This window comes from Aptenodytes forsteri, unplaced genomic scaffold, assembly GCF_000699145.1.
Source record: "Aptenodytes forsteri isolate BGI_AS27 unplaced genomic scaffold, ASM69914v1 Scaffold321, whole genome shotgun sequence".
Lineage (NCBI taxonomy): Eukaryota > Metazoa > Chordata > Aves > Sphenisciformes > Spheniscidae > Aptenodytes > Aptenodytes forsteri.
The window spans coordinates 1015224-1038695 of record NW_008795030.1 but is presented as its reverse complement, the minus strand read 5'-3'; the positions used below and the strand labels follow the sequence as shown (position 1 = coordinate 1038695).

At 46.8% G+C, this 23472-nt stretch overlaps 1 protein-coding gene across 1 annotated transcript in view; it reads left to right on the top strand.

Annotated features, from left to right (window-relative positions):
• ARID1A (AT-rich interaction domain 1A) overlaps positions 1-20189 on the top strand; it is a 41878-nt gene extending 21689 nt beyond the window's left edge. The window contains exons 4-19 of the mRNA XM_009276208.2: positions 1818-2058; positions 2431-2520; positions 3275-3442; positions 4065-4380; positions 5684-5829; positions 5916-6025; positions 8508-8717; positions 9277-9484; positions 13317-13449; positions 13821-13993; positions 14166-14316; positions 14475-14606; positions 14717-14813; positions 16312-17185; positions 17487-17617; positions 18465-20189. Of these exons, the coding sequence (XP_009274483.1) occupies positions 1818-2058; positions 2431-2520; positions 3275-3442; positions 4065-4380; positions 5684-5829; positions 5916-6025; positions 8508-8717; positions 9277-9484; positions 13317-13449; positions 13821-13993; positions 14166-14316; positions 14475-14606; positions 14717-14813; positions 16312-17185; positions 17487-17617; positions 18465-20189 (4905 nt within the window). The remainder of the gene's footprint in view (positions 1-1817; positions 2059-2430; positions 2521-3274; positions 3443-4064; positions 4381-5683; positions 5830-5915; positions 6026-8507; positions 8718-9276; positions 9485-13316; positions 13450-13820; positions 13994-14165; positions 14317-14474; positions 14607-14716; positions 14814-16311; positions 17186-17486; positions 17618-18464) is intronic.
• The last annotated feature ends 3283 nt before the right edge of the window (positions 20190-23472 follow it).

Here is a 23472-nt window from a genome sequence, read left to right as displayed (position 1 = left end):
ACAACCTCCTTTCAGGGAGTTGTAGAGAGCGATGAGGTCTCCCCTCAGCCTCCTTTTCTCCAGGCTGAACAACCCCAGTTCCCTCAGCCGCTCCTCATCAGACTTGTTCTCCAGACCTTCACCAGCTTCGTGACCATGACAGAATGTCACTGTCTATCCAACAAGTGTGATGAGGTGGTTGGATATCTCCTGGGTTGTTTTTTATTCTTCGTAACTCCAGTTTTCCACTTCCTAGGATGTGGTGACGTACCGTTCTCCAGCTTAGATGATGGGGACGTGCACTTGTTCTCCAGACCTTCACCAGCTTCGTGACCATGACAGAATGTCACTGTCTATCCAACAAGTGTGATGAGGTGGTTGGATATCTCCTGGGTTGTTTTTTATTCTTCGTAACTCCAGTTTTCCACTTCCTAGGATGTGGTGACGTACCGTTCTCCAGCTTAGATGATGGGGACGTGCTGTCAGAGCCTTTTCACACATCACCTGGCAGACAGGTGTTACAGAGTGATAGGGCTCTTGCTTGCTTCTGAAGGCCGATAAGTTTGCAGTATCTTGTGTCTGAGGTCCTTCTGCACTGCGCAGAGCTGGGAAAATGTTATCCGAACTGCTGCTAAACAAGGCATCATCCAATCTGTGTAAATGAGACCAGGGTGTCCAAGTTACTTATCAGTTGGCTCAGCCTTTCTGCATGGTGTTTTAAATGAGGTTGGCTCTGTTCACGCTGGTCAGCTGAATTCTGTGTAGAGGGAGTTGATCTGAAATGCCTTCAAGAGCTCAGTCCAGAACACTGCTGATCCAGGGTTGATTGCTCTGAAAGACTTGGGAAGGATAGGTGAAGTCCTGGTAAGCTTTGGTCTGCAACTTCTTCACCTGCTGTGATCCTTCAAATCTCTGGCAGAGATTTTATCTAATCACGGGAATAGTTCTAACTTCCCAGCTTTCTGTTCAAATGCGCCACCACTTACTCTGTCTTGGACTGTTACTTACTCCAGGCCAAGCCTGAATAGCTGATGCACCTTATTATCAAACAGCTAGTACAATTGTGCGTGCTGGATCTGCACATCATCTTCTTGGAAGTATCCCCATTTTTCAGACTTGCCAGCTGATTTTTGGTGCTTTGCAGTCGCTACAGTGGCAATTGGAGGTTTCTACTTTCTTAGGTTTTTTGTGCTTTTCTTCTTCAGGGTAGATACATGCAGTAGGAAGGGTGTTTTCTAGCCTCGCCTTCAAGAAAAGCTGAACTTTACAGGCTGATATTGTAACTGCTAATTTTTGCTATCTTTGAAGAACGGGGAGCAGGAACCCTGAAGAGTATTTTATGGTTTTCTTTTAAATCTCTGTTTAGTTTGTTTTTATCCATCTCAAGTGAGTAGTTTCCCAGCTCATATGAGGTTTATGAATTAATTATGGCGAGGCAGGAGTTTTCTGTCTTTCAGAGGCTGAGCCACGTTTCTCTTCCAAGCCATGATCACATGGACTGTCTCCTCTATTTGCAGTTTTACATGCATTGTTGATGCATTCTTTAATTTCTCGCCTCTAAACTGAATTAAAAGAAGCAAGTAGGAGAATTAGCCAGTTGTTTGAACCATCAGCAAGCACTCAGCAAACCAGCTAGGGAACTCTTGGGTTCAGAGACAGGCAGCAGGATAAGACCTCAGTCTGCAGCAGCCTTCGTTACTGACAATAACATGAACAGAGTTCATTGATTTCTATTTGTAGTATGCCTAAGGGAGAACTGCAGTCTTTCTTAGTGGTATGTGAGAGAACAGACCAATGTCTTTTTATTTTTGCCTGATCTGTTTTTCTGTGTATTGCAGGACCTGTCTGGTTCAATAGATGATCTACCCATGGGTACAGAAGGAGCCCTGAGTCCTGGAGTAAGCACATCAGGGATTTCCAGCAGTCAAGGAGAGCAGAGTAACCCAGCTCAGTCTCCTTTCTCTCCACATACCTCTCCTCACCTGCCAGGCATCAGAGGACCCTCCCCATCCCCAGTTGGATCTCCAGCTAGCGTTGCTCAGTCCCGCTCTGGTCCACTTTCACCTGCTGCAGTACCAGGTAACGCTGCTCAGCACGTGTTGATCTTCTGGTGGGACTGCCTCATGCAGATGGAGAGTGAATTGAAATGGCCAGTGGGGAGGAATTGGCCAGCGTCAGTGCTATGTGGTTATTGAGGTCCTGTGATCTCCTTTGTTGGCTTTAAAACGTCTGTAACTTTTAAAGGATGCTGTAAGTTGGGTGGGATGGTTGGTAAACCAGCAGTGTCGTTTTGCTGGGTTAATGTGACTGATCTTGCTCTTGTTTTTCTTCACTGTGGCTAACATACCCTTCTCCTGAAGTTGTTTGTAGTTCTGGTATTTAATACTCTGGCATCCTGGGTTTTGTGGTGTGCAATTTTTGTGATTAACCACTCTCCTTTTTGTGGTGTAGGCAATCAGATGCCACCCCGACCGCCCAGTGGCCAGTCGGACAGTATCATGCATCCTTCCATGAACCAGTCAAGCATAGCGCAAGATCGAGGTGTGTGACATGAGTTAAAAGGTTTAATTGTATGGATCTGTTTGTAAAGCTAGATGCGTAACTGAAAATTACCTGGCCTGATGAGATGGATTCTATGTTGAGATAGCATTTAAAAGCTGCCTCAGGTTTATAAGCTGCAAGTGTTTAGGCACCTTGCAGTAAATTCAACTGTTGCTGGTCGTTCGGCCTGTTAATGTTCCATCCAAGCTAGCAGTTTGGCTTGTAAGATGTTTTCTCTGGCTTTTGAAACACTTTTCTGTAAATGTTGCTTGTCCAAGGTCCATGACCTTAAGCTTCAAAATGAGGGGTACTCGCAACAAAATTGTGTGCCTTTTCCCCCAGGAGAATAAGGTTAGCGTGGGGGAAAATGCATGTAAAAATCCAGCTCTCGTGGCTGAAGGAATATAGTTGTCACCCTGAGAAAACAAACAAGCAAACAAAAAACAACAACAACAAGAAGCCCCTAGGATTTGCAGAGTCGTACTGTCTACTCCTGTGACACTAAGTTTTTTTGGTTTTTTTTTTTGTTTTGTTTTTGTTTGTTTTTTCCCCTGGTTAAAACAGGAAATTGGGTCTGTTACCTTAGCAGATAACACTGGCTCCTTAATAGACAGATTTTACAGTGGTTGCTAGGCTGTTGACGAAAGGATTTTGTTAGTGGGTCCCGGAGGTTGTTGTTACCTAAGAACATGTGTGTCCAGTGGCACCTCTGGACACTTTGCACTAATAATTGCTCCGATCACTGGGTGACCAGGTTACATGCAGAGGAATCCTCAGATGCCCCAGTACAGCTCACCCCAGCCCGGCTCAGCCTTATCTCCCCGTCAGTCTTCTGGAGGACAGATGCACGCTGGAATGGGGCCATACCAGCAGAACTCCATGGGAAGCTACGGACCCCAGGGCGGGCAGTACGGACCTCAAGGTGAGGCACGGTCAGCTCCTCCAGGTGGGAACTGAGCTCAGCAAATACAAAAGGCCTCTCTCTGTTGTAACATCTTGTCTTTGGTAAACTCTTTTTTATTTGTCCCCTCTTAATGTGTGGGTAATACAAAACAACGCGCTCCTTATGAGCTGGAAGGAACTGTTCTTTGTTCACGTTGAGATTGATGAAATATGTTGCGCTCAGGGCTAGTTGTACTTTTAAATGTAGGATCCTCCCTCCTTGTTTAAAAAGATGTAGGTTGTGCATCCAGTGTAATAGAGAAGAAGGGCCAGTTCTCTTTGGAGAGGAAAAAAAAAGCGTTGTATGTTTTGGAAAGGGTTAAGTGAATTTTTTACATCCTGTCCTGGACCATTTAGCTCACTCTGCTCGGTTGAGGTTTGGGAGAGTTTCAGGCAGCTTTTGAATCGATGTTGTTACTTGGCTATGTCAAAACACATTTTATGTGGCTTATATCCAAGTACTTTGACTTTTTGTTGAGGTGTTAACACTCCCCCTCATCTCTGTTAGTGATCTTTAAATATTTGCTGATAGAAGATTTTTACGGTGATTCATAAACTAACTAGTTGAATGATGTTGTCTTCCCCTCTTTTTATCTCCTTAGGAGGTTATCCCAGGCAGCCAAATTACAACGCTATGTCCAATGCCAACTACCCCAGTCCAGGAATGGGAGGAAGCATGAACCCCATGGGAGCAGGGAGCCAGATGCATGGGCAGACTGGTGTGCCGCCATACAGTGGGCTTCCTCCAGGGAGGATGAGCCATGCAACCATGGGGAACAGACCTTATGGACCTAACATGGCGAATATGCCGCCTCAGGTGGGGACAGGGATGTGCCCCCCACCAGGTGGCATGAATCGCAAAGCACAAGAAGCGGCTGCTGCCGCCATGCATGCTGCTGCCAACTCCATCCAGAACAGGTAAGGAGTGAGATTTCCCTTAGTCTCTGTTGAAGTCCCTTCCCTATGTCAGATCTAGGTTTCAGAGCTGTGGATGGAATAACCCAAAGTTGGGGGAATACTGAACATACGTTTCCTTGAAGGCTTGCCATTCTTGGAGGCTTTTTCATCAGTCTTAAGTGTTAAAAAAGGAAGAGCATAAAGCTTGGACAAGCAGTGTGTTGGAATACGTCATTAATGACATGCTTAGGGAATTTTTAATATTCATAGGTGAAATCTGTTTAACTCTGAGGTCCCTTCAGTTGTTTTTGCTTTCTGGTCGTCTTTGTTACATGCGTGGTTACACGTGGGTCTTTTTTCTTACTGCACATTTCAGAGTAGGTGTATTTGGCCTACCAGCATGCCTTGCGAGCCATGAACTTGCTTATAAATTGGGTTCCCCCAGTAAAGCTGTTAGATATATTTGTTGTCTGACTGGGCATTGTGCTCTTTATCCTGACTTAAGGGCTGCTTCTGCAATCTACTGTCTGATGTTACCTATGACTGCCAAGAGGTCAAGGTCCCAAATGCCAGTAAAGGCATTAAAGCCTGTCCCTTTGAGTAACAAGTTTGAGCGACAGTTGTGTATGAGGTTTTCTGATACATGTAAAATAATGTAGCTTCTATGGGTAACAAAAAGGAAAGAAATAAAGAAAAATTGTTAAATGTGGCTGGAGCACTACACTATTCATCTATACAAATAACGTATTCTCACTTAAATGCACAGGGCTGCAGTGTTTGCAGATCTGTTCTTCCCTGTAAAGGTAACTTAACAGCTGAAATGAAGTTCAGTTTGGGGATGTAGTAGAACAAGGTTAAGAGTGAAAATGTTCAGAACTGAAGTCCCTCTTTCAAAACGGTTTGCATCCCCTTTTCTTTTGAGAATGAGGCTTAGGCTCTAGGGTAGCTACGCTTTAAACGAGCACCTGATCTTTGGTCTTTTGCTGGAAAAGTGAGCTGGAGAAAGTCACTTCTCCGCTTCCTTTGTACAGTTTGGGGATGTAGTAGAACAAGGTTAAGAGTGAAAATGTTCAGAACTGAAGTCCCTCTTTCAAAACGGTTTGCATCCCCTTTTCTTTTGAGAATGAGGCTTAGGCTCTAGGGTAGCTACGCTTTAAACGAGCACCTGATCTTTGGTCTTTTGCTGGAAAAGTGAGCTGGAGAAAGTCACTTCTCCGCTTCCTTTACAGGGGAGGTTTCTTTTAGCAAATCTGCTTCCTTAGAAGACAAGATCTTCATGCTTAGTGTTTGGAGTAAGCGTCTGTTTCTTCCTTGCCTTCTCTAGGCCTCCTGGTTATCCCAACATGAATCAAGGGGGAATGATGGGCACTGGGCCTCCTTACGGACAGGGAATTAACAGTATGGCTGGCATGATAAACCCCCAGGGCCCACCCTATCCGATGGGTGGGAATATGGCTAACAACTCTGCAGGTAAGCCAGTGCTGACTGTTAGGCATTTCATTGATTTCATTGTACTGGATTGAAAATGAGTGTTAAAGATTCTTTTAACTTCCTAGGGATGGCGGCAAGCCCTGAAATGATGGGTCTTGGGGAAGTCAAATTAACACCTGCAACTAAAATGAACAATAAGGCAGATGGGACGCCAAAAGCAGAATCCAAGTCAAAGGTAAAATGTTTGGGGTTTTGTTTTTAATGAGTCCCATCCTCTTTGGCATCCAGGGAAGTAAAACCGTTGCATGTTAACTGGGATTGAACAGTGCATCTATCTAGTAGTGACTGTGGTTCCTGGGAGAAACCTAATTTGATTCGTCCTCCTTACCCTGAACGGACTTCTCATTAGCGTGGTTGTCCTTGTAGTATGTGATCTGACTGCTACTTGTGACCATGGTTCTAACTCAAGAGAGTGGTGAGTGAGTGGGATATCCTCTTTTGGGATGTGTTATGTTTTGGAGCGTAATTAGAGAAATAAGTGTCTTGAAACATATGTGTGTGTGTCTTAGAGTAGGCTGTGGCTATATTTGCAATAAACCACTAAATACCCACATATGTTAATAACGGTATTCTTGAGGAACCTGAACTCTGCCATCCCCTGCAGAGACCCGCTAGCCTTCAGTAAGGCCAGGAAAGGGACTTTTTTGTCAGAATTCACATGTCCTCCCCTGTTTATGACTCATGAGTTCAAGCCTCTATCTAGAATTTCTAACAGATGCCTGGCACACCTTATTTATATGTTCTCATTTCAACTGTGGGCTAGTCTTGCCTTTAACTGGGGAGAAGGTACCTGAACAGATGCACCTTTTTGGGTCGGCTTTATCCAAGTCCCCAGATCCTATGAATAGCTAATTAGACTGTTGCTTGAATCAGAAGTGTAAAGGTAAAGACCGTGTAGTTGAAGTGCTTAGTGTGAGGAGACTGAACATGAATTACGCTTGGTGTGTCCAGCCCAAAGGGCTGTGCTTGAACTGTGCCAGTGGTTCCAAGAGGTTCTTTAGGATTTATCAGGAAAATTCAAACAATTGAGGATTTTACTTCTGGGATTCATAAACTGTTCAGAAATGAAGGGGAGCATTTCCCAGTGCTTGGGGAGTAATCACTTTCTCTTGCAAAACAATTTAGTATTGGGAATTATCACCTGCCACAGTGAAACTGCCAAAAGAAGTGTAAATAAACCTGAGGTTTTTTTCTGGTGTAGGCTTGGAGCTAGTCAGTTATCACCTCTCAGCTGGGAGGTGGTACACTAAAGCGTTACAGTTGTTTCACAGACAAACCTCTTACTAATCCTGTATTAAAGCCAGAAGAGGGAGGCAGACAAGTTCTTCAGGGAGTGTTTTTCTTTGCATTACTGCTACCAGTTTCAAAAGAACCACCAAAGTGCAGTTTCTGAGCCCATAGTCTCCTCTCTTGCTACTTGAGGGAAAATAAATGCTCTGCAAGTTTGATACCTGTACCACCAGCAGCCTGCAAGAAGATTCAGAAGATCTTTCACTTCTGCTCATGTGTTTTGGTATTTGCCTTTCTATTTGTGACAAACAAGGACTTGAATGCTCTTGGGCTAGGAGATGCCAGAAGCTACAAATAAGGGTTGTTCTGTCCTCCTGACCTGCGCTGTTCAAGGATTATCTCATGTGCTAATGAATACACTCAGTCTTGGGTTTAGGGGTTCATCTAGAACATCATCAGATTTGAAGTGCACTTCTACTTTGGAAGTTCATTTTTAAGTAAGCATTTGGAATGCCAGAACCATTTCTGCCTTTACTCCAAGTGTGTGTGATCCAGGGGGAGAAAGACAAAATAACATGCTCATGCACTACATCAAAAGACTTGGGGGAAGCAAGGCAAGATGCAGGACCACAGGTTTTACCTCTAAATAGACACTCAGACAATTCAGTGAATCAGATGTGTAGGAACTAGCGCGTGATACTCATGCTTCATAGCTGTAAACTTGTATTCCAAATTCCTGTGATACCTTTCTGTATCAGTCTTCCTGGATCCTCATATGCCAGCGATAGCAAACCAATACGGGAGCTTACATCATATCTGGGTAGCAGGAGATTTCTGCACTTCTGTCAGTGCATAGGCGAGGGAAGAGAGATGGTCTTTGTGGGGGACCCCTCACACACATCGGTCAAACAGGTGCCTCTAATCTTTATTTTTCTTTGAGGCGTGCTTATTGTTATTCCTTTGCAGTGTTTAGTGTCAGTTTAACCTGGCAATCTCACACTTGGGTAAGAGAAGAGGCTAACTGGAGGGCAGTATTCACCATGGCAGTCATGGGGAATCTCATTTGCATTTGAACTAGATGTTTTCTCATATATTTAGCAAACGAGCCCAGAAAGGATCTCTCAGAGAGATGGCTCTCTGCAAAGTCTCTTTGAGGTTTGTTTGGTTTCTGTAGCATTCCTGAAACCTTTCACTTTTTTAAAATACATATTGTGTGAATTCCCTGAGTAGTGGCTGGTTTTGTGATACCTTTGTCGAATAATATTTGCCTGATGTTGATCTGAGACAAGTGTAGGTCTAATATAAAGCTGTTCTCAGTATAACAGCAGAACTTTGAACTTTTACCTGACTGCTTTTTTGAAACCACCTCGGATGTGAACTAGCTGCTTTTGTGCCACTCAGTCCTGATCTCTCTTTCCTTCTCCTAGAAGTCCAGTTCCTCTACGACAACCAACGAGAAGATCACCAAGCTCTATGAGCTGGGTGGTGAGCCTGAGAGGAAGATCTGGGTAGATCGTTACCTGGCCTTTACTGAAGAGAAGGCCATGGGCATGACAAATCTCCCAGCAGTAGGCAGGAAACCCTTGGACCTTTACCGGCTCTACATCTCAGTGAAGGAGATTGGAGGATTGACTCAGGTGAGTGTCCAGCAGCCAGTGTGGTGACTGAGTGTTTGTATTCAGAGCTGCCCACTGTCTGGCAGTCGCAAGTCAATAGGCAACACAATTCAAAGTTAGATTTGTAGCTAGACGTAAGCCATGACTTTCTATTTAGCTGTGTTTCTTTTCTTTTTTTTTTTTAAATAATGCTTATAAAACCCAGCATCCTTTAAGTGAGCCAAACGTCTGCTCTCCCATTGTCTGGTTGAGAACAGTCTGTGGTGCGATTCAGTTCAAGTGCTTTTTTTCCCCTGCTTTGTCCAGTGCAAAGCTTGGTGACGCTGTCTTTGTCTTTGCATCTGGCTGTCAACTGACCTCATGGCTAATTTGATTTGCAATCTGTGCCTGTTCGAAAAGTTTTCTCTAGGTGAGGAAGAGAGTTTACTAGTTTTTGGTTTTGAACACAACTGTATCTGCTCTGCTTAGCCCTTATTGCATCCTGTGTTTTAGCTGGGAAGTGTTGATTTCTTCCCAGAAAATTTCTTGGAGGAGAAGTAGCTGGGATTTTGAGTTTAGAGCCTCTTGTTTGGTTGTGCAGGTCAACAAAAACAAGAAATGGCGCGAGTTAGCCACAAATCTCAATGTGGGCACGTCCAGCAGTGCAGCTAGTTCTTTGAAGAAGCAGTACATCCAGTGTCTCTATGCCTTTGAGTGCAAGATTGAGCGAGGTGAAGACCCCCCTCCAGATATCTTTGCAGCTGCCGATTCAAAGAAGTCTCAGACTAAGATACAGCCTCCATCTCCAGGTGAGTTTAGACACTGGTTTAAGGTGTGCAATGAATGTTTGAACCAGAGGATCTCTGGCACTGTACACCCGACTCCACGTGCTGTGGGCCAGACCGATTCCAAACTTCACAAAGCCCTCATGTCTGTTTCTAATTAGATGTTTTCTGGTTGTGTAGATTAAATACTTTTGTAATGTGGGAGCGAATGATACTGGGAATAAGTCAAGCTTCTTGGGATAGTTCAGTTTTTGTGTGTCCCACCTCTGTACTAAGTTTAAGAAAAGGGAAAACATAAAAATATATGCATACATACATACACGCACCTCCGTGCTTACCAGTACATCACTGCCTTATGAGAATCTGGTGGAGAGAGGAGTCTGGAGTTAATCCCTTCAAGGTGATCTCTGCATATTCTAACAGCAGCCCTTGTTGTTACTGCTTGGCTTTGGGAACTTGCTAGAAAAGTTGTGCTTGTTTTGACTATGCAAGCGCTACCTTCTGGGAGTAAATGCTTGACGTGGGTGTGCACTCGTCTTCCTCATGAATTACTTCTTTCTGTCTTCAGCAGAAGACAGTGAGGACTTTCTGAGGCTTTGTGCCTAGAGCGCTTTATAAGCCTCTTACAAGTTGGATGCTCTAGAATTCAAGCCCTTTAAAATGAACTTCTGCTGTTGTTTCAAATTTGATGGGGTGCTCCAGTTTCTGAATATTTAAGCATAGTGTTCAATTCAGAAAAAAAAAAGGTGTGTGTGTGTGTGAAAATGTCCAGGCTAGCAGTGCATGCTGTACTCTTTAGTCTTCGGAAAGTCTGATCGTTTCTGTCTCATTTGCATTGAGTTTATTGCTTGAATTGCTGCTGAACTTGCCAACCCTTTAAGCTTCAGTTTTCCAGTTTGTCTTATAAGTAAAAGCTTCAGATGCTTTTTCTGGTCAGGAGCCTGTTCATGTAGGTGAAATAAAAACTTTGTCTGCCTTGAAGTTCCTGTAATGTTTGCAAAAAATGCCTTTCTGGTTCTGAAACCTGGCATCATCTTTGTCTAGCTTCTGAGGAGTGGAATAATGAACCCTTTTTTGATTGTACTGCAGTTGTGTTTCAGCCCTGCTAAGCCCTTGATCGACAGTGTGCTTGTCCGAATATTCTGTTGGCAACTACATTTATCTATCCTCTCAGTTACAGAGTGGTGTTTTTTTAAAGAACTAAATTATGTCTGTTCACTAGTCAGGAAACCTGTCCCAGTGTAGCTTCAACCTTGGTGTATTCTGCAAGATAAAGCAACTTTTGTATCACTAGACTAAACTTCTGTCTAAAGTGGTGTCTGAGTTCTGCTTAAACTAGACCACAAATCCATCCCCACTTTCTTTCCAAAACCTCTTTCTTACCCCCCTGAGATACAAGGCAGTGGAACAAAGATGTTAAGGGCCTTTGGAGTTTATTTGGAGAGGGCTGAGACTTTTAGGAAGCCACTTAAAACTTCTTGTAGCACTAGGTGCCTGTCAGAACAGATTAGATGGTGCATCAATTTTTATTTTGTTTTAGCTAATATGGTGGCATGTGAAGGTCATGAGTCTGCCTCCTGGGCTGCGGTACAGGTGATCTCGTGCTTCAGCACATCAGCAGGAGGAATTTGCAGGGCTGCTATCCCAAACTCTGTACGTTTGTGCAGCTCTGTTGACTTAGTCCACAGGTTTGATTCCTGCTATGAGAGAACTGTGCGGTATTTCCTATTTAAACTGTTCTCTCCATTTGTCTTACTCCAGACTCCTGCAACTAGGAATATGCAGAGGCAGCACTGAAGCATGGTTGGTTGCTCTGATCCTTTAAGCTGTATCACTCAGCATGTTCATGCTCCTCTTTCCTTTTCCTCCTCTCTCTCGCTCCCCTGGATCGGCAGGAACTGAGGATGTAGGACACAACACAAATTGCTTTCTCAACCTCAGCTCCAGACTTAAGAGTCTTAGAGGAGCGTTGAGTCCCAGTGGGCACTACTGTTCCAGGGCGTTGCTGAGGCCCCGCTGAAGCAGCGTCCCCCAGACTTGCACACGCGCAGAGGCCTGTCTCCCAGCAAATCACCCTTACTGGGGAATAACTTCCCTGTTTGAAAGCCAAGTGGACAACAGCGGGGCATTTTGAATTCCCATCAGTTGGATGAAGGGCTCTGTTATCCCACACAGACACACGTGCTTTGCTCTCCTTGCAGGCTTTGTGACCTGTTGGCATTGGCTTGCACTTCATTTCAGCCTGTTCTGTCAAGTGAACTTCTGCATAACTTTGTGAATGATGAGGATCACAGTGCGAGATTCTCCATTAACTGCTTTTTGAGGCTGCAGAGCATCTAAAGGGCTTGCAGGACAATCATCTAGGTAGAGCTCTTGGTGCTGGAGCTGTTTTCCATGCAGTGTGTGTTCATAACCCTCAAAACCCAAGTGTTTACAGAAAGGCCTTGGCTGGAGTGGACTGGGTACTGCCTCATGGGTACTCGGCGCAGGTTTCCTGCAAACCTTCTTGGGTTCCTGCTTGCAAACTGCAGCGTGTCCCTGGGGAGGCGTAATCAGTCTGCCGTTGGGTTTTAATTCCCAGAGCATGGAACTGGCCTGGCTCCAACTGTGTGTAAATTTGTGAGTGGGAGGGACGGCAGGGGGTGGGGACAAACACCAAATGGCAGCGACGCAGGGAATGTCTCGGGGCCTCTTCCTGCCGATGCCAGCATTACAAACAGAGACAAGCGGTGAATTCCTGGGGGAAGTGAGTGGAGCTGAACCGCTGCTGACGAGGGAAGAACGGCGGGGAGGGCCCATGAATGAAACTCCCTGCTGAGCTTGCCTCTGCCCTTCCTTCTCCCGAGACCTCCCCAGGCTGGGAGGGAGTCACGGAGAAGAGGACAGGGTGCCAGGAAGGTGGGGTGTAAACAAACATGCCCTGGACGTGACCTCGGAGGATTTTAATGAATAGCTGAAATGACTCATCAAGCAGCAGGGCTGAAGCTGAGGGATATCTGGTGCTGGGGATGGTAACTAATGGAAACATTAATTAAGAGTTCAGCTCTTGCCAGCTGCGAGGAGCATATGAACCTGAGAGCTGACACTGTCACAGCGATCCAGGGGCAGAGGAGAGCTCCTAGAGCTGACGGCACAGCTGGATTACACATGACGGCCTGGGATTTTTGATGAAAGCTTACTGTAGCGTAAAACAACCTGTACAGAGCCAAGGAACTTGCTGGACGGGTTTTGTCTTTCAGTGAAAGATCCGGCATCTCCGGCATTCCCTGTTCCAGGAATCCTTGGGAGTGGTGCTTGAATTAACCTGCATGAATTAACCCCTGTTGAAGGGCAGAGGAGCCTTGTTCAGAGTTACTTGGTGACTTCAGCTGGCATCTTGGAGTTTCCATCACTAGAAAGATTGTGAGACTTCAGGAGAGGGCTCAAACCCACCTTCTTTCTGGGTAGAAAGAGAATGTGAAGGTGATGAGTCAGCGGTTGTCACTTGGCAAGAAGCACCATATTCTGTGCTGCGTGGTGCACTGGAGAGCATCAACCTTTGAAGCTAGGTAGCCTGGGCAGCACGACACAGTGCTACAGTGGTGGCACGGTGTGTAAAAGGTTATGTGGTTAAGAATGAAGGCATGATGAAAACGAACATGTTCTCTCAGCTTTCCGTTACTGTACACTGTTCTTCTGGGAAGTCTGGCGCAGTATGTCCTTGAAGTGTTGAGCTCCTTGTATTTTTTTTGGCCATGTTTCACCTCTCTCTTTCTTAAAGGACTCTGCTCTCTGTTCTTGAGGCTGATGTTCTGGGTGTTTCTGGGTTGCACCTGTAGGGTACAAAGCTGCTCACACTACATTTCTGTTCTTGCAGCGGGTTCAGGCTCAATGCAGGGTCCTCAGACGCCTCAGTCCACCAGCAGCTCCATGGCAGAAGGAGGAGACTTGAAGCCACCAACTCCAGCGTCTACACCACACAGTCAGATGCCCCCTTTGCCAGGCATCAGGTATGAAACCTTTGCATCCTCTTCCACTATGCTGGATGCAAGCTGTGAACGTGAGGTCGCTTCTGGGTCAGTACTACAGATGGCTGGAGACTTGAGTATCTGTTTTGGTGGGGCTCCATGGCTTTGCTCCTTTGTTAATGGCTCACAGCAACATTGTTGACTCTGCATCTGTGTGTGAATAATCGTGACTTTTGGGACTGGGTCTGAGGATAGTATTGTAGAAGGGCAGTTCTTCATGCCTCTGTTGGAGGAGCATGACTGTGGTCTTTCTAGGGGATAGCAACACCTGAGAGGGAACATGGGGGGGGAAAGTATCCTGAGGAGCATCGTGGACCTTTGTAATCCTGTGTTTGTGGGTTTTTTTGAATCAGGAGTAACTCAGTGGGCCTTCAGGATGCCTTTGCAGATGGTAGTGATCCCACGTTCCAGAAGCGGAACTCCATGACTCCAAATCCAGGGTACCAGCCCAGCATGAATACCTCCGACATGATGGGTCGCATGTCTTACGAGCCAAATAAAGATCCTTACAGCAGTATGAGGAAAGGTGAGGAAGTCCTTCTGTGCTCCTCTCCCTTTTCTCCTTGAGTGCTAATACTTGTATCTGGCTGGAACGTGCTGTAGGAGACCTTCTGCTTGCCCTTCTTCCCCAGAAGACGGGACGTATCTTTCTAAGGCAGAGGTAGACATGTTTATCGGTCCTTCTTTCAATATTTCAGCTCCAGGAAGCGATCCCTTCATGTCCTCAGGGCAGGGCCCCAACAGTGGTATGGGTGACCCTTACAATCGTGCTGCAGGTCCAGGGATGGGTAACATGGCCATGGGACAGCGGCAACACTATTCCTACGGAGGTCCTTACGACAGAGTGAGGTGAGTACTTGAACCCGGTGAGATCCTGATGTGCTTGACTCATGTGAAATGGTTACTTTCTCTTCACTACTGTGACTTTTCTGATCATCTTTTTTCATTTGAGGAGCAAGGGTGAATTTAAGTGGATGTGTGGGGTTTCTGTGTTTGCTTCCATGTAGGACGGAGCCCGGAATGGGACCTGAGGGCAACTTAGCAACCGGAACTCCGCAGCCAAACATCATGCCTTCCACCCCTGAATCGGGGATGTACTCTCCCAGCCGCTACCCGCAGCAGCAGCAGCAGCAGCAAAGGTCTGTGCGGGGTGTTGCCACAAACAGCTCTTCCCAGTTAGAGAGCTCTGAGACTGTGAAAGTGAAGCATGCATCTGATCAGACAAGTAATGCATCTGTTTCTTCTCCAGACATGATTCCTATGGCAATCAATTCTCCACTCAAGGCACATCCTCGGGCAGCCCCTTCCCTAGCCAGCAAACTACCATGTATCAACAGCAACAGCAGGTAAGTTATCGGAAGGTTTCTGATTTGTTTGACTGAGAGACAGAAGAGTTTCATCTGTGAAATTTGTGAAAAGGGGAGGATGAAAACTCTTTGGGCTGTGTGTTTGCTTTATGAATGTGTAGAATTAAGTACCTTATACGGGAGGCTTACCCACCCCCTCCACCCCCAGTTTCCAAATAGTTTAAATAAGTTTTAACTAGTGTTTCCAGTTGTTGTGTTAGCAAAACAATGTTCTGAGAATGGAGGCTGTGTAGTGTGCAGACATGTGCGCTCTGGTCAGGCAGCAGGAGATCAGGAAGCTTTATTGGGCTTCTCTGCCCCTCTGGAATTTTCTGAATCCCATCACGTTTCTGTAATACTTCTGGTCTAAGTGATCAGATGAGTTTGTCTGGAGTAAGTCCTTGATCGCTCTGAGGAGCTGTTTCAGGTGGATCATTCTGCGTAACCCAGGGCTTTTTTTTTGTCTTTGCCTTACTGAGCCTGCAGACAAAGGCTTCAGACCTGCCTCCAGTCCTCCACTGCCCCACTGCCTCCTGCTCGTTGTTCCCAAAAACATCAGGTTTGTTTCAGGACAGAGTTTGAATGAACATACATCTCCTTCCATAATCCTTATATATGACTTGCTCTTTGTATCAGTGCCAAGACCCATAATGTTTTCCTGATAATTTTGAGTCCTCTGGTTTAGGAGAGTATAGAGAGGGCACTCGCTGAGCTGTGCTAAGAATAATTCCAACTGCTCTGCAGTTTGGCTCTGCAACCAGAGCCACGGGGCTCTGAGCCAAGAGTTCGAGTTACTCTGGTACTTGTCATCTTTGAAGCCCTAGAGCTCCATCTGAAGCCAGTCATGACCGTGGAGCTTCTGAGTAGACTGTATAGCAGCTGGAGCGTAGACCCTTGGAGGCAAGAGAGATCTTGGATTTTAATTTTGTCTCGGCAATTGACTGTTTTCTCTGTTTGCACTTAAAAGAAGTAGCGGGGGGAACAGTTCTTGCTCCTTTCAGTGATGTGTTTTGAAATCTACAGGAAAGGAAGAAGCAGGAAGTACAACAGTTTTTAATGCATCTTGTTTAATGCTTCAGCAGAAACCTCTGTTTCCTGGGAAATAGAAGAGAAATAGGGTCTGATAAAATTCCTGGATGTGAAGGGAAACAAGTACCTGTGCACAGTTTGGTTTGTGGTGAATGTATAGTAGAGCTGAGTTTTTTCTGCAGGAAAGTCCTTTCTGTGGGCAGATTTCTTCCCCCAAGGCATGCTTGTAGAATCCACAAGGAAACTACCCAGCCAGCCGCAAGGAATTGGTCTTGGCTTGTGAAATTGAAAGACTGATCCAGCTTCGCGCTGGATATGGCTAACAACGAGACAAGTCTTGCTCTCTTACAGGCCATGCCATGCCATGGGGCATATCCTCTGGCTCCGAGTAGCTCTACCCACTGAGGTTTGGGTTGCTTGTTTCTAAGTAGATAATCTCATATGGTCGATGCCTTTATTTTCCCTGTAGAATTACAAGCGACCGATGGATGGCAGCTACGGCCCACCTGCTAAGCGACACGAAGGGGAGATGTACAACGTACCATACAGCGCCGGGCAGGGGCAGACGCAGCAGCAGCTGCCTCCAGCACAGACCCAGCAACCGAGCCAGCAGCAAACTGCACAGCCGTCTCCACAGCAGGACTTGTATAACCAGTATGGGAGTACATACCCTGCTGCTGACCGCCGATCTGCCGGAGGGCCGCAGAACCAGTTCCCATTCCAATTTGGCAGAGACAGGGTCTCGGCTCCCCCAGGCTCCAATGCTCAGCAAAACATGCCTCCTCAGATGATGGGTGGTCCCATACAGTCTACTCCAGAGGGCCCGCAGCAAGGCGCCATGTGGCAAGGGCGCAACGAAATAGGGTACAGCTATCCGAATCGGCAGAGCACTGGCTCTGCGCCCCAGGGGCCTGCTTATCACGGAGTGACTCGAACAGATGAAATTCTGCATTCAGACCAGAGGGTCAACCATGAGGGACCATGGCCTTCCCACGGGAACCGGCAGCCTCCTTATGGTCCCTCTGCCCCCGTGCCCCCAATGACTAGGCCCCCCCAGTCTAACTACCAGACCCCCCCTAGCATGCAGAATCACATTCCTCAGGTATCCAGCCCAGCACCTCTGCCCAGACCTCTGGAGAATCGCACTTCTCCTAGTAAACCTCCATTCCTGCACTCGGGGATGAAAATTCAGAAGGCAGGACCGCCAGTCCCTGCCTCGCATATAACACCAGCAGCTGTACAGCCTCCCATGATCCGACGAGACATCACCTTCCCTCCGGGATCAGTAGAAGCTACGCAACCTGTGTTGAAGCAGAGGAGACGGCTGACAGCAAAAGATATTGGTAAGAGGAAACTCCTGCTTTTCTGCTTGTGCCTGTTGAGGGGATGGGTGCTGCCGTTACCCTTTGGTACAGTACTGCTGAGTGGAAGGGCTCTGCTGGCTTTGAAAGAATAATATTTTTGCAGGTTGGTTGTGTTTTCAGACATCGTTTTGGCATTGTCTGCGGAGAGATTGCTGGTACATACAGTCTGTACATCATCTTAAACAGGCTCTGCTCTTCACGGGTCCAAAAAGCAGTATCAAGTATCTCCTTTTTGTTTTTAAACTCCAGGAGCTGGAAGTATCATGTGTTTATGTTACAGGAACTCCTGAAGCCTGGAGAGTGATGATGTCTCTGAAGTCTGGGCTGCTAGCTGAAAGTACGTGGGCCTTAGATACCATAAACATCCTGCTCTATGATGACAACAGCATAATGACCTTCAACCTCAGCCAGGTGGGTGCAGATGCTCTCCGATGCAGGTCTTTGAAGTGCTAATTTTGTAGGGTTTTCTGTCAGCGAGACAGCAACAAGCAGCTCGTGCCCTTGTAGGGCCAGACTCCCAGACGTCCCTGTACCCGTGGAGCACGCCGGGTCTGAAGAGAGCGTGGGGTCTGGGTAGCTGTGCACTGGTTACTCGGTGGCCCGTCTAATTTATACGCGTGTTGGTGTGCAAGCGCGTGTGTTCTCCTCTTCGGTGAGATGTATTGCCTCTGTAACAGAGGAGGTGAATAACGGTGGGGAGGCCATAATGGACTTTGCACTGAGAGTGCTATGAAAGGCTGGAGGCTGCTCGCATTTTTGGGTGTTGACGGCGTTCGTTCACCTCTGGCTCTGTCTTTCCCCTGGGACAGTACGCAGTGAGGCTGGGATGCCAATCCGGAGGGGCAGCCTTTCTCAGTCAGTTGCCATGTGCCTCTGTGGCCGTTGTAGAAACTGCTTGGCAATACTGTAAAGGCTGTTTTGCTTAGTGCTGCCCTTCACCTCCCTGTGTATTAACCAGAGGGGAGATAGAACCAAGAGCACGTGTGTGTGTGTGCACAGGTATGTGTGTCTGGAGGGGGGGCGGTTGGATACTGACAGTCAGTATCTGGTCTTGCCTTTGTTCCTTTCCTCAGACGACAGAAAGCTCTCTTTTGGAAACAGTTTATTGCCAGCATGAAAAGAACCCATGAATTAACATCACTGCTTAAATTCTTAGACCTTTATGCCCTGCTTTCCCAGTAGCTCGTGTTGGCCTAAGTTGCTTTCTGATCACTGTTCCCTTCCTTCCTTCTCCTCCTGTTTTTCTCCTCCCTTGTAGCTGCCAGGCTTGCTGGAACTCTTGGTGGAGTATTTCCGGCGCTGCCTGATCGAGATCTTTGGAATCCTGAAGGAATACGAGGTGGGAGACCCAGGGCAAAGAACACTATTAGATCCCGAAAGGTTCTGCAAATCTTCAGCTTCCTCTCATGAAGAAGGGGAGGAGGAGGATGAACCACGGAGCCTGAACTGTGAGGAGGAAGAAGAGGATGAGGAAGAGGAGGAGGCTGCGTTTTCGAGCAAGGACAAAGCACCTCTAGAGAGCAGCGAGGAAAAACTAGTTAGTAAATTTGACAAGCTTCCAGTCAAGGTCGTGCAGAAAAACGACCCGTTTGTGGTAGATTATTCAGACAAGCTGGGGCGAGTGCAGGAGTTCGAAAGCGGGCTGCTGCACTGGCGGATTGGCGGCGGAGATACCACCGAGCACATTCAGACCCACTTTGAGAGCAAGACGGAGCTACCTTTGACTCATAAACGAGCTTCCTGCAACTCTGTCTTGAGGAAACGTTCAGCAGCTGAGAGCAATCCGAGCACTAGGGAAGGAGAGACTCCTCCAACCGACAGCTCCTCGGAGAAGAGGATAACTGCCACCATGGACGACATGCTTTCGGCACGTCCGGGCTCCCTGGCAGGGGAGGAGGAAGAGGTCAAAGCTTTGGAAACGGCAAAGGAAAGCAGCAAGTTTCCTTTTGGCATTAGTCCAGCTCAGAGCCACAGAAATATAAAAATTCTGGAGGACGAACCTCACAGTAAAGACGAGACGCCCCTCTGCACCCTCCTAGACTGGCAGGACTCTCTGGCGAAGCGCTGCATCTGTGTCTCTAACATCATCAGGAGTTTATCGTTTGTGCCGGGCAATGACTTTGAAATGTCTAAACATCCCGGGCTGCTGCTGATTCTAGGGAAACTGATTCTCTTACACCACAAGCATCCAGAACGCAAACAGGCACCCCTGACCTATGAGAAAGAGGAGGAGCAGGACCAAGGGGTGAGCTGCAACAAGGTGGAGTGGTGGTGGGACTGCTTGGAGATGCTGCGTGAAAATACACTGGTCACGTTGGCCAACATTTCTGGCCAGCTGGACCTCTCCCCTTACCCGGAAAGCATCTGTTTGCCTATCCTGGATGGACTCCTCCACTGGGCAGTATGTCCGTCAGCAGAGGCCCAGGATCCCTTTCCAACACTGGGACCCAATGCGGTCCTCTCCCCTCAGAGACTGGTTTTGGAAACACTCAGCAAACTCAGCATCCAGGACAACAATGTGGATTTGATTCTTGCAACTCCCCCCTTCAGTCGCTTGGAGAAGCTGTACAGCACCATGGTGCGGTTCCTTAGTGACAGAAAGAACCCGGTGTGTCGAGAGATGGCTGTGGTACTACTGGCCAACTTGGCACAGGGGGACAGCCTGGCAGCAAGAGCGATTGCTGTGCAGAAGGGCAGCATTGGCAACTTGCTGGGCTTCTTGGAGGACAGCCTGGCCGCCACGCAGTTCCAGCAGAGCCAGGCCGGCTTGATGCACATGCAGAACCCACCCTTTGAGTCGACGAGCGTGGACATGATGCGCCGAGCTGCTCGGGCGCTGCTCGCCCTGGCCAAGGTGGACGAGAACCACTCGGAGTTCACGTTATACGAGTCGCGGCTGTTGGACATCTCCGTGTCGCCTTTGATGAACTCTTTGGTTTCACAAGTTATTTGTGATGTACTGTTTTTAATTGGCCAGTCATGACAGCTGTGGGATCCGAGACCCTGTGTGCGTGTGCGTGAGTGGAGAACTTAGAAACTGACTGTTGCCCTTTATTTATGCAAAACCACCTCAGAATCCACTGTCTGCCCTGCGCTGTCCTGCTTCTCCCTTGGGGAAAGATGTCCCCGTTCCCTCTCCCCTTCCCCTGCCCTTCAAATTTGTCCTGAATCCCTTATTAAAGGAGACAAAGTTCTGTCTACATAGAAGACTTTTTTTATTTTAACCAAAGTTACTGTCGTTTACAGTGAGTTTGGGGAAAACGACTTGCCGTGTTATCACATTGACAGGCACCACTTTCATAACTGTTTTTAATGGTAAACTCTGAAGGACAAAAGTGACTGCTGAACTCTGTGTGGTTTATCGTTGTACATTCACAATCTTGCAGGAACCAAGAAGTTACCAGTTGTGAACAGACCTTGTCCAAGGGAGGCCTGTGCAGTAGCGTGTAGAACTTCATGTACTGTACACCTTAAACTGTAAACATACTGTAATAATGTCTCACATGGAAGAAAAAAAAAAAAAAACGCTGGATCAGCAGCAAGCTGTAGTTTTTAAAAATGTTTTTAGTTAATGTTGAGGAGAAAAAAAGGCTTTTCCCCCAAAGTATCATGTGTGAACCTACAACACCCTGACCTCTTTCTCTCTTCCTCCTTGATTGTATGAATAACCCTGAGATCACCTCTTAGAACTGGTTTTAACCTTTAGCTGCAGCCTGAATGCTGCCACGTGTGTATATATATATGACGTTGTACATTGCACATACCCTAAGATTCCTTGCAGTTTTGTCCCCCTCTCCCTACCCCTTTATAGTATGACGAGTTAACGAGTTGATGACCTGCAAAAGCGAGACACAATTATTTAATCTCTTGCCAGACATCCCTCCCTGGAGGATGCTGTACAGGTCTCTGTGTATAAAGTCATTGCTGTCTCAGCAGCCAATCAACTTATAGTTTATTTTTCCTGTTTTTGTTTTCTTTCTAATCGAGGTGTGAAAAAGTTCTAGGTTCAGTTGAAGTTCCTGATGAAGAAACACAATTGAGATTTTTCAGTGATGAATTCTGCATATTTGTATTTCAGACGATGTAGCTAAAAACTTGATGTAAATTCCTCCCTTTTTTCCTTTTTTGGCTTAATGAATATCATTTATTCAGTATGAAATCTTTATACTATATGTTCCACGTGTTAAGAATAAATGTACATTAAATCTTGGTAAGATGTTTGTAAGGGTTTTTTTTATTAGCAGGACGGGGAGGTAACTTCGGTGCTGTCAGGTCTTGCAGACGTGATGTTGTAGGTCAGCTCCTCCTCGCCACGCAGCACAGAGACCTCGGAGGTCCCCGTGCGTTACAGCGGTGTCTGGGGATGACGAAGTCCCGCCGTGCTCTGGAGACCCTCGTGCCCTGGGGTCTGGCTTTGCTTTCTCCGTTTGGCTTGTTTCAGCGATGGAGTTTGGGCTTCGCGCTGCTTGGGCTCGGGTAGGAGTGGATTTGCAGTGTGAGGTGAAGCTACGGCAGAGAGACACGTAGCTCACGGGGTGAAAAAGGCTGTTGCTCGGAAGGGGGGCAGTTCCCTTCCAGCTCTGTAAAATGGAAAATTCTCATTCCCCTCGCATTTTTCGCATTTTCTTGGAACCGTGGTGTGGACTCTGACTTCCTTCAGAGGACGGGGTTTTCCAGCACACAGAGCTCTGATGGCCTTCAGCAAACGGCCAAAGTTCAGGCTCTTCATATGAAAATCCACGTTTTCATGGGTTAGTAAATGGGTATTTTATTTAGCCTGAAGTTTTATCCTCAACTGATAACAGAAGCAGGCCAGCTAGAGCTGCACCGAGCTCCTTTAAGCAAAAGAGCTAATGAAAGAAAAAGCAGCTTTTTAAAAGGCAAATGTATCTTCTGTTCAGGAAATCACCTCGTTTTATCCCCCTAGTCCTCTCCTAGGAAGTTCTCCGTTCCCAGAGCCCTCCCTTAACGGTATTCCTTAAACTTCAGATTTCTGGGAGAAATTGTGCCAGAATCAAACTGACTCTTTTCTGAAAAAGCCTGTTTATCAGCAGGAATTGCAGGAGCTCTTTGCCTGGCAGAAGGAGAGTCCTTAAAATGGATTTCTTGAGAGACCGGAATGGTGCTGGGCTTCCTTGGCTTTAAAAAATACTGAATGGAAACCGGGTTGTGAGATGAGAATTCTGCTGGACTTTGCTGTTCTGCGACAATGCTGTTGATTTAAAACCAACTTCTCTGGTAATTTAGTTCTGTATTCCAGGAGCTTTGTTTAATCTCATTAAATTAATGTAAAAATTTTACTACTTTTTCTGAACAGAAAGGACCTCAGCAGCAAGGTTGAAGAAAGGAACGTGAGCAGCTTTTGTACACCACCCGTGTTCATGTCACGGTGAATTTAATCATCAGTGAATGCTACATTTGGGAGGGAAAGAACAGTCACAAGCGGCACTAGCTGCCCGTTTTACCAGTATTTATACAATCAGCTGATCCGAGGGGAGTAATTCTGCTCCCCCAGCGCTTGCGTGCACGCAGACGCATGCACCTCTCGCACTTCTAAAATGGTTAAAAGAAAAACAGCAGAGAAATTAGATGAGAAAGTAGTAAAATGAGAACAAGCAGCGTTCACCGTTTGTAATTAGGGACTATCTTGAGAGCCACACCCGATCTCGAACTCGACTTGGCTGCCCAGAATGCAAATCCTTCACGCTTTGACCTGATTTGTACCCAAAGCTTTCCATTTCTGCAGGCGTTCCTTAAAACGGCTCTCTTTGACCCCGACCGCTCTGCCGTTTCCACCAGCAAGGGAGAAAAATCGAGTTCTTCCCAAGTCAGAGCCCTGGTTAAAAGCACTCGGGGAGTCTCCCTTAAAGACTTTTAAGATGATGATTTCTCTTTCATTCTTGCAGTAGATACGGTCAGGCCGATACCACGGCACGTCGGTTTTAAGAGCAAAGACTTGCTGCTCTTCGCCACGCCGGCAACCCGGCCCAGCGGGAGCGAGACCTGATGGCGTTGCGATGTGGTTAAGCGTAGCTGTGAGCCTGGTTAGGGTGAACGAAAGCAAAATAGGATGCCTCCGTCATCACGTGGACAAGATCTTGAGGGAAACCTGCCCCCCCCCCCCTGTAATAGTAAGTAATTAATATAATAACGTACACTTATTAGCAGGCTATTGTTATGCGATGTTGCTTAATGTGTTTTGGCAAGAGACTTGTTTAAGCCGTGCCCTTGCTGCAGCCGCCGTGCGGCTTCGTTTGGGGGTTGTG